At 46.9% G+C, this 14,881-nt stretch overlaps 1 protein-coding gene across 13 annotated transcripts in view; it reads left to right on the top strand.

The window, feature by feature from the left end:
- Positions 1-14,881, top strand: part of CFAP57 (cilia and flagella associated protein 57) — an 81,092-nt gene that overhangs the window by 25,683 nt on the left and 40,528 nt on the right. For all 13 annotated transcript variants that reach the window (XR_007923666.2, XR_007923667.2, XM_070076991.1 and 10 more), the window contains 5 exons: positions 2,494-2,633; positions 4,081-4,246; positions 5,370-5,483; positions 9,574-9,786; positions 12,786-12,959. Coding sequence is in view for 11 of the 13 variants with exons in the window: in XM_070076991.1 (XP_069933092.1) it covers positions 2,494-2,633; positions 4,081-4,246; positions 5,370-5,483; positions 9,574-9,786; positions 12,786-12,959 (807 nt within the window). In the remaining 2 variants the exon portion in view is untranslated. The remainder of the gene's footprint in view (positions 1-2,493; positions 2,634-4,080; positions 4,247-5,369; positions 5,484-9,573; positions 9,787-12,785; positions 12,960-14,881) is intronic.

Here is a 14,881-nt window from a genome sequence, read left to right as displayed (position 1 = left end):
CAAGAAGCTCCTGACTCCTGGCTTCGGATCAGCACAGCTCTGGCCATTGCAGCCATCTGGGGAATGAACCAGCAGATGGAAGACCTCTCTCTCTCTCTCTGCCTCCTTTCTCTGTGTAACTCTGACTTTCAAATAAATAAATAAATCTTAAAAAAATAAAGAAATAAAGAAGTGGAGTAGCCAGGACTTGAACCAGCACTCATATGGGATGCTGGCACTGCAGGTGGTAGCCTTACCCATTACACCACAGCACCGGCCCACCTTTGTCTTTAAGTCTAATACCTAGTCACTCTCATAGGCAGTTTCTGTTCCTTATGAGCAGAAAAATGGAAATTAAAACAACTCAAAACAATTCTTAGGTGCTTCTTTATAAGACATGTATTTATTATGTCATTAAATGTTAGAAATCCATGAGGACAGGGAAAAAGGAAACGCTAATGTGGCGATGTTAGGAGTGTAAACTAGTCCAGCTGTCTATAGAGAAATCTAAGTTCTTGGTCAAATAGAGAATGTATGTACTTGTTATCTGGTAGTCCACCACTGAATATCTACTGGTAATTCCATCCTGCATGGCCATTAAATAACATATATAAGGATGTCCTTTGCCCATAGAATAAAAAATTTTATTATCCATCGTAGTTTCTGTGGCAGTGTAAAGTTGAAGACAAATCACATATCCATCTTTAGTGGCAATGCAGAAGTAAAGCAGCTAGCTGCTGAGTGTGGGATACCATAGTCAGGAGCAATAAACTATGCATGCCACAACAAAGATAATTCCTTAAAAATACAGTTTTGAGAGGAAAAATAAAAATACAGCATTAGATCTGAAGCACAGTACCACTTTACAGAAATAAAAAATATGTTCGGTGATATAAATGAAATCTACTAGGTGGTACATATGATAAAGAAGGAAGAGGAGTTAAAAATTAAAAAAAAAAATAGGGCCGGCACTATGGCATAATAGGTCAGGCCTCTTCCTGCAGTACCGGCATCCCATATGGGCGCCAGTTCGAGTCCTGGCTGCTCTACTTCTGATCCAGCTCTCTGCTATGGCCTGGGAAAGGAGTAGAAGATGGCCCAGGTCCTTGGGCCCCTGCACCCATATGGGAGACCCGCAAGAAGCTCCTGGCTCCTGACTTCGGATCAGCACAGCTCCAGCCATTGCAGCCATCTGGGGAATGAACCAGCAAACGGAAGACATCTGTCTGTCTCTCTCTCTCTCTCTCTCTCGCTGTCTTTCAAATAAATAAATAAATCTTAAAAAAAAAAAAAAAAAAAAAAAAAGAAAATTGACCTTGCATGAATTGATTATAGTAGTGTGAAACTCTGCTTCTGGAATATAAAATAAATAAAACAAAGATACAAAAATCAAGGAAATAGGAGATAAAGTCATCATATGAGATTTGAGAATGGGAGAAAGAATTTGAAAAGTTTTAGAGGAGAATAAGTAGTATGAAATAGTTATCCTGGATGTGCAGAAAGCAAACTTACTGAAAAGTGTGGTAGCATTAGCAGGCAATGTTAAATGCCAACTGCAGGTTTGTGGTCATGAGTTCCAAATGAAACCAATAAACCTGTTTGTCTGATGCTTCATCCCACATGACCTATACAGGCAGGGGTACAAATAAGAGGAGGAAGCGAGAGAATGATTTTTGTTCTTAAGACAAGAAAGCTTTGAGTAGCTTTGGAAGCTAGTGGGAATGTGCTTGTGCAGACAGGCAGGTTTAAGGTACTGGAGAAAGTAGGGGTAGCAGATGGAGAAGCGTGAGGCAGATCTTCCCAGCACGGCGCCTCTGTCCCTGAGATACAAGTGGTAGAGGAGGTTGGAGTAAATGCACCTAAGCGCTTAAGTGGTGGTGGGCCAGAAATTCAAGGGAATCCCCATTTCAGCCTTTTCCTGGATTGTTAACAGACCGGAAATGTGTCCACCTCATTACATCTCCTCACTCCAGTGTCCTGGAGATGACGCCCCTGGTGGTGAACACCTGGGACCTACATGACCAGTGCAATAGGATGCATTTCAATTTAAAATCACTCACCAGACTCTCGTTTGCTTCTGGTGGCAATTAGTACAGTCTCTTTGGAGAGAAAATTGGCTTTACTTACCAAGATCCTTAAAATTATTCATACCATTTTACCCAATATTCCACTTCTAGAAATGTATCCTAAGGAAGTAATCAGAGAAGTGCATAAAGGCTTATGTGCAAGGGTGTTTAGTTTAATGTTACTTCTAAATAAAAAGTGGAAGCCACTTAAGTGTTCCCACAGTAGAGGAATCACTAAATTAACTTCTGGGGTTGCCATAGAATAAAGTCTTTTATTACCATTAAAGGAATAATGGCATGGGAAAATACGGGTAATGCTAAAACAGTTTGCCCATAGCCTGGTATCTCTGTCCCCAGGCTAATAAATGTTCACGGTACTAATTAGAGCTGAAGGGCAAACCAGCCTTTTGTTTACTCTGCCAGAATTCATTCTGTGTGGTTTCTTCAGGGGGAGCCTGCTCACTTTGAGTATCTGATGTACCCATTGCACTCAGCGTCCATCACTGGTCTAGCCACCTGCATCCGCAAACCCCTCATTGCCACCTGTTCTCTGGACCGGTCCATTCGCATCTGGAATTATGAATCCAAGTAAGAAATGGAAGGCTTTGCTACTGTAGCATTCAGGAGTTTGGTTGTTAAATTTGTTTAGGTGAATTGTTTTCATTGGAGATACTTTGTATTATTATTTGAAAGGCAGAGTGTCAGAGAGAGGGGTGAGAGATCATCCATCTGCTGGTTCACTCCCCAACATGCTTGCAACAGCCAAGGCTGGGCCAGGCTGTAGCCAAAAGCCCAGAATTCCGTCCTAATCTCTCACATAGGTGGCAGGGACCCAACCCCCTGAATCATCCTCTCTTTGCATTCCAAGCTCAGAAGCTGAGTCAGGAGCACTCCTGTGTGGATGCCGGCATCTCAAGCGGTGGCTAACCTACTGCACCATGATGCCCACCCTTAATGAGGGAGTTGTAAAACTTAATTAATGGGAGGGAGGAAGGGAAGAAGGAAAATATCATTATGTTATTAGAATTCTATCTTTGTGGCCGGTGCCATGGCTCACTTGACTAATCCTCCGGCTGCGGCGCTGGCATCCCAGGTTCTAGTCCTGGTTGGGGTGCCGGATTCTGTCCCGGTTGCTCCTCTTCCAGTCCAGCTCTCTGCTGTGGCCCGGGAGTGCAGTGGAGGATGGCCCAAGTGCTTGGGCCCTGCACCCGCATGGGAGACCAGGAGGAAGCACCTGGCTCCTGGCTTCGGATCAGAGTGGTGCGCTGATTGGAAGGGTGAACCAATGGAAGGACGACCTTTCTCTCTGTCTCTCTCTCACACTGTCTAACTCTGCCTGTCACAAAAAAAAAAAAAAAAAAAAAAAAAAGAATTCTATCTTTGTAATGAAAATCTGTTCTCTTTATATTAATTTTAAAAATAAATAAAAACTTAATTACTTCAAAATTGTCAATTGGAAAAGACTTTTTAACATCAAGTCAGCCAACCTACTGACTTGATTTCTCTTATATGAGCTAGAAAATAACTTTGTGTTCTTACTCAATGCAAGACATGCCAGACACTATGCTAGAGTCCCCATGTCCTTCTAGCCCTCCCGTCCCCTCGTCACCCTCATCTGGTCTTAGCATCACGAGCTCTCCAGACTCTACTCCTCCTCGTCAATCAGGGCTGCAGGCACCGCCAGCATGCTAGTGATTTATCCCTGGCACAGCTGCCGGGACCCTGCGTCAACCCCACACTGACGTTTGTTTTGTTCTTGTGTACAGTTTCAAGGGCTGTTAAAAGAATATTTGTACACTACTTGTGACTTTTGGAATATCAACAGAGTTGGGTCTTCACCATCACAAAACAACCCTGGGTGCCATACTCAGTGTTGGATTTTACTGCAGATAAACAAAATCTAGGAAAGAGAGGCACCACTGATTGCAAGCAATGGAGCATCCAATTGCTGTGATAGTAATAGATGTCAGATTCGGTGGAGGGCTCAGGATGTCATGAGCTAGGCTCCTAACTCAACTGTCCGTCTTTTCCGCAGCACCCTGGAACTGTTTAAGGAGTACCAAGAAGAGGCATATTCTATCAGCCTTCACCCATCTGGACACTACATTGTAGTAGGGTTTGCTGACAAATTACGCCTAATGAACCTACTCATTGATGATATTCGTTCTTTCAAAGAATATTCCGTCAGAGGATGCAAAGAGGTAGACACTGCTGGAGATGAGTGTCTAGTTTCTTGGAAAGCCAGAGCTGAAATATCATGAGTTCACACGTTCTGGGGAGGGGGACCTGACATCTGTCTTACAGAACTTTAGTAGTTTCAAAAAGAAAAAAAAAAAAATGCCAGTTCTTCTCCCACCAAACTCATTGAGTATCCAGTTCTTTTCCCATTTTCTTTTTTTAATCTATTTGTTTATTTGAAAGGCAGAGTGACAGGAAGAGCAGGATTGAGAAAATAGATTTTTTTCCATCCACTGGTTCACTCCCCAAATAGCCACAATGGCCAAGGCTAAACCAGGAACTCTCTCCAGGTCTCCCATGTGGGTGACAGAGGCCCAAATACTTGGGCCATCATCCGCTGATTTCTTGGGCACTTTAGCAAGGAACTGGGACTTGAACCAACACTCCAGTATGGGATGCCAGTGTCACAAGTGGCAGCTTAACCTGTGGCACTGCCCTGCTGGCCCCCTATTTCTGTTATCTTATGCCCACCAAAATATTTCATTGAATCCCAAACCTTATGAGATCCCACCTGTGAAAAACCCTCCCTGTGGCTGTGGAATATTGACAGATACTGAAAAATAAAAGTCATTGCAGAATCAGAGTCACCACTAGGAAGGTGAGGTTGGGGAGTGGGAGGAGCCGTGGAAGAATAGGCATCACTGGTGAGATGCAGTGAACAGCCCAGCAGCTCAGCCCTTGAGGTGACCTGCAGAAACCAGCCCATGTCTCGGGACTCCCCTCCACACTCTGTATCAGTCTATCTGCAGGCAGAATGGGGGCTCTGCCATCCAGGCAGCTTCATGCTTAGTGGGCACAGCAGTGTCAGCATCTTGACCCTTATGAGATTCAGGAATAGTGAGAGTACCTGAAAATGTGTTCGAATTCTGTCCTATGAGGGGGACTCCAGAAAGATCATGGAAAATAGAATTAAAAGGTATATGTATTTTGGTGCAAGACAATTGGAAATCAGTGTGCATGAGAGGTCTGCAAAAAGTTCATGAAAAGTGCATGCTATGAAAAACTGCGTGAATTTCCACGACCTCTTGAGGTCCCCCTCCTCCTGGATGCTCATCTCCTCCATGCTCGCTTGCTCTCTTCCTGCAGTGCGCCTTCAGCAATGGAGGCCACCTGTTTGCTGCAGTCAATGGAAATGTGATTCACATTTTTACCACCACGAGCCTAGAGAACATCTCAAACCTGAAAGGACATACAGGGAAGGTAAGTGAGTGAGCCGAGCCCGGGGAACAAGGGCACAGAACCAAGCACTGGGCGAGCCGGTAGGTTACAGGTGAACAACGGAGAAACTATTCCTTCCCTCGTAGGGTTTATTGTCTACCTGAGGAAAGAGACAATAAAACAACGAATGGCACAGACAATTTTAATTATAAATTGTGATTAATTCAATGGAGAATAAAACATGAGGCTTTATTAGAGGAAATAATGAAGAATTGGCATAATTTAGGTTGAGAGGTTTGCAGACTTGGTCCTGGAGGAGTGAGTAGGAATTAACCAGACAGAGCTGGCGGGGATAATCATTGTAGACAGGGACCCAAAAGCGGGAGGTCTATGGAGTGTCAGAGGAACTGAAGGCTCTGTGAGAGGCATCAGGAGGAGGCTGAGATTGGAAAAGGTCACAGGGTCCCAAATACATGGAATCTTGTTAGCCTTGAATTTTTTTTTTAATTTTTTTTTAGCAAAGCAAGAAATTTATTTTATTTTATTTATTTATTTATTTATTTATTTTTTGGACAGGCAGAGTGGACAATGAGAGAGAGCGAGACAGAGAGAAAGGTCTTCCTTTTTGCCGTTGGTTCACCCTCCAATGGCCGCTGCGGCTGGCGCACCATGCTGATCCAAAGCCAGAATCCAGGTGCTTCTCCTGGTCTCCCTTGCAGGTGCAGGGCCCAAGCACTTGGGCCATCCTCGACTGCACTCCTGGGCCACAGCAAACAGCTGGACTGGAACAGGAGCAACCAGGACAGAATCTGACGCCCCAACCGGGACTAGAACCCAGTGTGCTAGCACCGCAGGCGGAGGATTAGCCTATTGAGCCACGGCACCAGCATTGAATTTTATACTCTAGCTTCCTTTTTGAAATCATTGAAGTCGTAGGGAAGGAATTAGATAATCGTATTTGCGTTTTAGAAGATTAATTTGGCTACAGGGGAAGAATATGTTGAAGGACACAAGAGTAGAAATGATGAGGCTGGCGCTGCAGTGTAGTAAGTTAAGCCTCCACCTGCAGTGCCAGCATCCCATACGGGTGATGGTTCTTGTCCCAGCTGCTCCTCTTCCAATCCAGCTCTCTGCTATGGCCTGGGAAAGTAGTAGAAGATGGCCCAAGTCCTGGGGCTCTTGTGCCAGCACACTTGGAGACACTTAGAGACCCAGAAGAAGCTCCTGGCTTCAAATCAGCATAGTTCAGCCATTGTGGCCATTTGGGGAGAGAACCAGCAGATGGAACACCTTTCTCTCTGTCTTTCCCTCTCACTCTTTGTAATTCTACCTCTCAAATAAATAAAATTTTTAAAAAATGATTTCTATCAATTATTTGTTAGAACTTGTCATCAAACCTCCTTTTAATTTTGTTTTGAAGCCGGCGCCGCGGCTCACTAGGCTAATCCTCCGCCTTGTGGCGCCGGCACACCAGGTTCTAGTCCCGGTCGAGGCACCGGATTCTGTCCTGGTTGTCCCTCTTCCAGGCCAGCTCTCTGCTGTGGCCAGGGAGTGCAGTGGAGGATGGCCCAGGTCCTTGGGCCCTGCACCCCATGGGAGACCAGGAGAAGCACCTGGCTCCTGCCATCGGATCAGCGCGGTGCGCCAGCCGCGGCGGCCATTGGAGGGTGAACCAACGGCAAAGGAAGACCTTTCTCTCTGTCTTTCTCTCTCACTGTCCACTCTGCCTGTCAAAAAAAAAAAAAAAAAAAAAGAAAAGAAAAAAAAAATTTGTTTTGAAAGTTTGCTTCATATAGATTCTTTTTACATTTGTATTTATTTATTTTCATTTTATTTGAAAGAGAGACCTAGAGCAAGATCTTCCATCTGCTGGTTCACTCCTCAAATGCCTTCAACAGCAGTGGCTGGACCAGGCCACAGCCAGGGGCCTCCAACTCAATCCAGGTCTCCCATGTGGGTGGCAGGTTCTCAAGTGTTTGAGCCATCACCTGCTGCTCCCCAGGGTGCACATGATCAGGAAACTGGATCCGAGGCAGAGGAGCCAGGACTCGAATGAGGCGCCGCGGTAGAGGATGTGGGTGTCCTGGGCGGTGGTTTAACCACTGCACCAGGTGCCCATCCCTTCCTTTAGTTCCCTGTGCACATGTGCATCTGCCGAGGCTGCCCTCTGGGCGCCTGCAGAGGCGGTTCTGCTGCCTGCTCCTTGTTCTGTTGTTACTTCCTTATTGGTCACACTGCCCTGCTTGCTTTATAGGTTTGTTTGTTGTTTCTTTGCATTTTTCATAATTTTTGTTGATTAAATGGTTTAGAGCAGTTCTAGATACTTTCCCCCCAAGGGGTGGTGCTGTTGGTGGTGTGGTGATCTGTGTGGCTGGTTGTTTAGTTACCGCTGAATGAATTCTGTGAAGTCATTTCTCCCAGCCTCTGATGTCGCTGCTCGGACTACGTTTCTTGCCTTTTTAGTTAATTTTTGGGGGGGGGGTGGTGGTGGTGGATTGTTTGTTTGTTGTTTGTCTTTTAGCCTAGCTACCTAGAGATTCCCACTGCTAATTCCTAAGCTGCTTATTAATCACAGATCTTACGTAAGCCCCTCAGCCAACTGTGGCTTGGAGGCGGCTATCCCAGTTCAGGGAGTCTGTTGTTTTGTTCCTTGTTCAACCAGAAACTGCTGTTTTGGAGATTCTCTGACTGTGCCTGAGAAGGGGCAGCCATGGCCATGGGTGCAGTCTTCGGGCTGCCAGGGAAGAGTGATGTGGGTGTGAGCCTGGCTCCTCGGAGGTGGCCCTGGGTCACAGGAGCTGCATGCTCCTTGCTGATCAGATGCTGCGTCTCTACTCCTTGTGCCAGTGAGGCCCCATCCTGGGTCTCCAGCAGCTTGGGAGATACCTTCAGGTTTTCACCACGTCCTGCTCGATCGCTCCTGGGTGGCTGTAGCCTAGCGCACACACACAACCAACCAGCCCTAGAGTCGGCTGTGACCCCAGAAGCATTCTCCTTGACTGTCTCTTTCCCGTACTCTCTTTATGAAAGCTCTGCTACCTGCCATCTTGCTTGTACCATGTAGTTACACTCTACCATGGTCTCTGTTGTAATCACTGCCGGTAGGCATGACCTCCTCCGGGCTGTGTACAACATAAAGGCAGTCCCTCAAGAGAGGCGATAGAACTCTTTGTTTTAGGGCATGAAGTCACCCTGGGCAGGGTCAGGGTCAGGGACCTGCTTTTCCAGGAGTGACTCCCCACTTGGAGTGGTACTTGCAGGGTGAATAGGGATTGGTTGGTGAATGGAAGCCTGCAGTCTTTCCAGCTTGCGTCCACCTAGGTGCAAACTGAGGCAAGAGCAGTATGGCATTATTTTTGGCCTGCTCTGCTCTGAGCAATAAATGGGAGGCTGGCCAGGGGAAGGCGGATGGGCTGCCCTTGGGCATGCCTTCTGGGAACAGACTTTGTACAGCGTCAGGCAAGGCTGAGGATGAGAGATGCCAGTAGCCTGCCCTTCCCAGGGTGAAACCGTAGCCCAGGACTGGGAGCTGCTGGGAGAGGGCATCCCATTGGCTCTGCCATGCCCTCCCAGAGCACACAGCCGCGAAGTTTCTGAAGCTGGGACCAGGAATGGCGAGAGTTAGGACTCCAGTGCCACAGACTGTTCTCACCAAAACTGGGCAGCTTGCTTCTCCACTTGTTGTATGCTTTTAGGACAACTTTTGGAGCCCTTCGATGATCATTTTGATGCTTTGGGGAGAGGATGGGCTGAGGTCTCTCCTTTGCCTTTCCAGAAGTCTACTTCCACTGTACTATTTTTACAACTTTCGGTGAACACATAGCCATTTCCCAATAAAAAAAAAAAAAGCCTTGAAAAACATAGCAGTAATGGATTTTTTGTAGCTTTAAGAAACCATTCTGAGTTAGTCCTCATGTTCATAAAATGATAAAGAAGTGGGTGTTTCTTCTTCAGTATTTTGCAAGCCTCCAGGAAAACGGTGTTAGCATTCCAAGGAACGAAGGACTGTAACAGGGAAGGACGCACTGCCTCAGTCTGTTGGAGCACCTGGAGAGTTCACCCCTTTGTGTGTGTGTGCATGTGCGCACACGTGTGTGTTTGCACACTCTTGAGTACGTCTTCCTCCCTGCAGGTGCGCTCAGTTGTGTGGAACGCAGATGACAGCAAACTGATTTCAGGCGGCACAGACGGCGCAGTGTATGAGTGGAATCTGTCGTCAGGGAAGAGGGAGACGGAGTGTGTGCTCAAGTCCTGCAGCTACAATTGTGTCGCCATCTCCCCGGATTCCAAAATCATCTTTGCTGTGGGATCAGACCAGACACTCAAGGAGATTGCAGATTCTTCCGTGAGTCTGTCCCCCCTTCCCCAACCCTGGGCCACTGCCCCGATCTGCGGAACACAGCCTCCTATGCTCAGGGTGGAAGGTGGGCTTGGCCAGAGCGCCTGGGAGAACAGGGCCCCTTTATCCTGGGAGGGCAGCTGGCTCCTCCTCCTTTTACGTTTCCTGCCTGCGACGCCCCTTTCCATTTCCTTTTGCTCGCTGTCTGGCGGCTCATCCACCTCCAGACAGGAGCTCAACAAGGTCTCTCACCTGCTCTCTCAGCCCCGATCTGTGCTTTCCTGGGTCAAATACAGCTAGAGCTAATGGCTGGCATCCAGGCTTGAAATCTCCAAACTCTGAAACTTGAAGATTTGTCAGATTTGGCCCCAGTTAAGAGAGTCTAGCAAGGACACTTCGTGTAAAGGTGGCTGAGGTCCTCCTCCGGTGTCCAGTGACATCTGAACTCATCAGCTTCTCCAGCTGTTCCCCAGTGATGGTCACTTGTGGGGCTGGGTACCTGCGTGCATGGATAACTTGGCAGCATCTGATCTGAGGCACCATCTCCCCATGGCCAGAGCCCAGCCCAGCGCAGGCACTCCCCCACGTGCCCCCAGGATGCCTGGTCTTCCTTCTGTGTCAGCTTTTACGGTGCTGTTCCAGAACAAGGCTCCTTTGGGACAGGCCCATATTTCACTCCTCTTGATGTCTACCAGCTGGGACACTGCGTGACCCACAACAAACATTCAGTAAATGTTTGGACGTGGGGGTGCGTGGGTATATTAATGAGTGAAGGAATTAGTGGATTCCCTTATAGTCCTTGTTTCTATAATGGGCATTCATACAGGGTTCCTGAATATATTTATGGTCAGCATCTCATTCTCACATTGCAGTGCATGACAGCCTAGCAGCCAAGAGCAGACATGGGAGCCTGGGTGCCACACACTAGGTGTACTACCTTCTCTGTGACTCATCTGTCTCATCATTCAAACAGGCATAGCAGAGGCCAGCACTTAAGCCACTGCCTGCACTGCCAGCATTTCATTATTGGAGCGTGATTTCCAGTCCCAGCTATGCCATTTCCAATCTAGCTCCCTGCTGATGTGCCTGGGAAAGGAGTAGAGGATGTCCTGAGTACCTAGGTCCTTGCACCCACGTGGGAGCCCAGGATGGAGTTCTTGGCTTCTGGCTTTGGCCTAGCCCAGCCACCACCATTACGGCCATTTAGGGAGTGAACCAGCAGATAGAAGACCTCTTTCTGTATCTCCTTTTCTCTCTACCTTTCAAATAAATACAATAAATCTTAAGGGAAAAAAAAGAAATTTTTAAAAAAGAGGCAGCACTTTGGCTAAGAAGGTTAAACTGCTCCCTAGGACACTGGATTCTCATAGCATCTCATATTAGAGTACTGGTTCAAGTCCCGGCTGCTCCACTTCTGATCCAGCACCCTGCTATGTGCCTAGGAAAGCAGTGGAGGGGGGCTGGTGCCATGGTGCGGTAGGTTAATCCTCCGTCTGTGGCACCGGCATTCCATATGGGCGCTGGTTCTAGTCCCAGCTGTTCCTCTTCCAATCCAGCTCTCTGCTGTGGCCTGGGAGAGCAGTAGAAAATGGCCCAAGTGCTTGGACCCCTGCACCCACATGGGAGACTGGGAAGAAGCACCTGGCTCCTGGCTTCAGATTGGTGCAGCTCTGGAGGTTGCAGACATTTGGAGAGTGAACCAACGGACAGAAGACATTTCTCTCTGTCTCTCCCTCTCACTGTCTGTAACTCTACCTCTCAAATAAATAAATAAAATCTTTTAAAAATTTTTAAGAATTAAAAAAAAAGAAACAGTGGAGGATGACCCACATGCTTGGGCCTCTGCCTCTCATATAGGAGACCAGAGTGGAGTTTGGGGCTCCTGGCCAAAGCTCTGACTGATGCAGTCATTTGGGGAGTAAATCAGCAGATGGAAGATCTCTTTCTCTCTGTTACTCTGCCTTTCAAATAAATATAACTTTTTTAAAAAACACATGGAAAACTGTAACTTCCTCAGAGGGCTTGGAGATTGAATGAGTTACAGCATGCAGATAGGAAGCTATATTAAAATTTCCTTTCTTCTGCTGGCACTGTGGCTCACTTGGCTAATCCTCCGCCTGCGGCACTGGCACCCCGGGTTCTAGTCCCGGTTGGGGTGCCGGATTCTGTCCCGGTTGCTCCTCTTCCAGTCCAGCTTTCTGCCGTGGCCCAGGAGGGCAGTGGAGAATGGCCCAAGTGCTTGGGTCCCTGCACCCGCATGGGAGACCAGGAGAAGCACCTGGCTCCTGGCTTCGGATCGGCGCAGCACCGGCCATGGCGGCCATTAGGGGGGTGAACCAACAGAAGGAAGACTTTTCTCTCTGTCTCTCTTTCACTATCTATAACTCCCTCTCTCTCTGTCTAACTCTGCCTGTCAAAAAAAAAAAAAAAAAAAAAAAAAGATTTCCTTTCTTAAGTAGTATCCCTAATGCCTAGAACTGTTTATTTTTCAGTCAAGCAGCTGAGAAATACTGTGTCTTTATGTGTTAGGTACTACGCCAGATGCCATCAGGAATAGAAAAACATTTTTCTTTTCTTTTTTTTTTTTAATGTTTATTCATTTATTTGAGAAGCAGAGAGACCAATAGAGCCCCCATTTGCTGGTTTATTCCCCAATTGCCTACAATGGCTGGGACTAGATCAGGCTGAAGCTGGGAGCCAGGAATGCGATCCAGGTTTCCCAGGCAGGTGGCAGGAACCCCAGTTACTTCTGCTGTTACCACTGCCTCCCAGGGTCTTCATTCGCAGGAAGCCAGAGTCGGAAGCTAGCGCCAGGTATCAAGACTGGTCACTGGCTTTGATGTAGGATGTGTAAGCATCTTAACCACCAGGCCAAATGTCTACCTTGGAAAAATTTTTTTGGTAATCCAGACCCTTAGGATGCTATTGGAGGAGGGGATGAGCGCCACCAGGAAGCTGCAGACCCAGCTCAGCATCTCCACTGAACAGAGCTGTCTGTGTTCCAGGTCCTTCGAGAGATGTCAGCATATGAAGTCGTCTACACAGCCATTGTCATCTCACATTCTGGGCGCATGATGTTCGTGGGCACCTCCATAGGAACCATTCGTGCAATGAAGTACCCTCTGCCTTTGCAGAAAGAATTCAACGAGTACCAGGCCCATGCTGGTCCTGTCACCAAGGTGAGAGGGGCCCTGTCCTTGGTCCTGCCATCACCTCTTTCTTCTCCCTTCAGCCTCCCAGTGTCTTGACTCTTTCCTTATTCTTTCTCTCTCCTTATTTACCCCTTGCCATCCATTCAGTAACAGTCTGTGGACTATTAATGCTCTTTGTCTAGACTACTTCTAGGAATTTACTTAGGAAATAATCAGAAATATATCTGTAGGCTTATGTATTTTACCACAGTAAAAATTTCTTTAAAAGAATTCTCTAACACGCAGTGTGGTTACCAAGAAATCATAGTCATCCACAAATTAAGGTTATTAATGATTTAAGGAAAAGAAAGAATAATGTCTATGTTTATACAGAGCCTGGAAGAACAGGCACTGGGAAGATGTCCCCTCTGTCCTCTCCTCTCTTACTCACATTGAATGACATGGACGCCTGAGGTTGATTATGTCCCAAACTCCCTAGTGGCCTGTCTGCAGATACTATCCTCGTTAAGAAAGAGTTTTTCAGTATAAAATGGAACATTCCTGCACTGAACCTGGCCTTGGGGACAGAGGAAATCATTATAACATAGTCTTCCTCTTTCCTTCATATCTACTAAGTTTTGTGGCTAAGCATGCTTGTTTTAGAATAAAACTCCTCAGGGCCAGCATTGTGGCTTAGTGCGTAAAGCTGCAGCCTGCAATGCTGGCATCCCATATGGGTGCTGATTCGAGTCCCAGCTGCCCTGCTTCTGATCCAGCTCCCTGCTGTGGCCTGGGGAAAGCAGCAGAAGATGGCCCGAGTGTTTTGGCCCCTGCCACTCACATGGAGACCCAGGTGAAGCTTCTGGCTCCTGGCTTTGGCTAGTCCCAGCCCTGGCCATTGCAGCATCTAAGGAGTGAACCAGCAGATAGAAGATCTCTCTCTCTTTCCTTCACTCTCTGTAACTCTGACTTTCTACATAAATAAGATATATGTTTTTAAAAAATAAAACTAATAATAATATTAATATTTTGATGCATTTTCTCCAACCCTTTTATATACATTGTGTGTGTTTTAAATTAAATTAACATCATACTCTATGGCCACTCTTTTATGACATGCTTTTTTTAAATTGTTTTTAAGATTTATTTTATTTATTTGAAAGAGTTACGCAGAGAAAGAAGAGAGAGAGAGAGAGGTCTTCTATCCGCTGTTTCACTCCCCAGTTGGCCACAACAGCCAGAGCTGCGCTGATCCGAAGCCAGGAGCTTCTTCCAGGTCTTCCATGTGGGTGCAGGGGCCCAAAGACTTGGGCCATCTTCTTTTTTTTTTTTTTTTTTTTTTTTCTGACAGGCAGAGTGGACAGTGAGAGAGAGAGACAGAGAAAGGTCTTCCTTTTCCATTGGTTCACCCCTCAAATCGCGCTGCACTGATCCGAAGCCAGGAGCCATGTGCTTCTCCTGGTCTCCCATGGGGTGCAGGGGCCAAGCACTTGGGCCATCCTCCACTGCACTCCTGGGCCACAGCAGAGAGCTGGCCTGGAAGAGGAGCAACCGGGACAGAATCCGGCGCCCCAACTGGGACTAGAACCCAGTGTTCCGGCGCCACAGGCGGAGGATTAGCCTATTGAGCCACGGCGCCAGCCTTGGGCCATCTTCTACTGCTATCCCAGGCCACAGCAGAGAGCTGGATTGGAAGAGGAGCAGCCAGGACTAAAACCGACACCCATAAGGGATGCCGGCGCTTCAGGCCAGGGCGTTAACCCACTGCTCCACAGTGCTGGCTTGCTTTTTTTTTTAACTTAACACTATGATAAGTATTTTTCATATGACTAAGTATTTCTCAACAGCATGAATTTTTAAAAAAAAAAAAACTTTCCTTCAAAATTTTTTTAAAATATTTATCTATTTATTTGAGAAGTAGAGTTACAGAGAGGAAGAGACAGTGAAAAAGGTCTTCCATCCGCTGGTTC

Source organism: Oryctolagus cuniculus, chromosome 7 (genome assembly GCF_964237555.1).
Source record: "Oryctolagus cuniculus chromosome 7, mOryCun1.1, whole genome shotgun sequence".
Classification (NCBI taxonomy): Eukaryota; Metazoa; Chordata; class Mammalia; order Lagomorpha; family Leporidae; genus Oryctolagus; species Oryctolagus cuniculus.
Note: the sequence above shows the minus strand (reverse complement) of the source record. Positions and strands in the feature narration are given on the sequence as shown.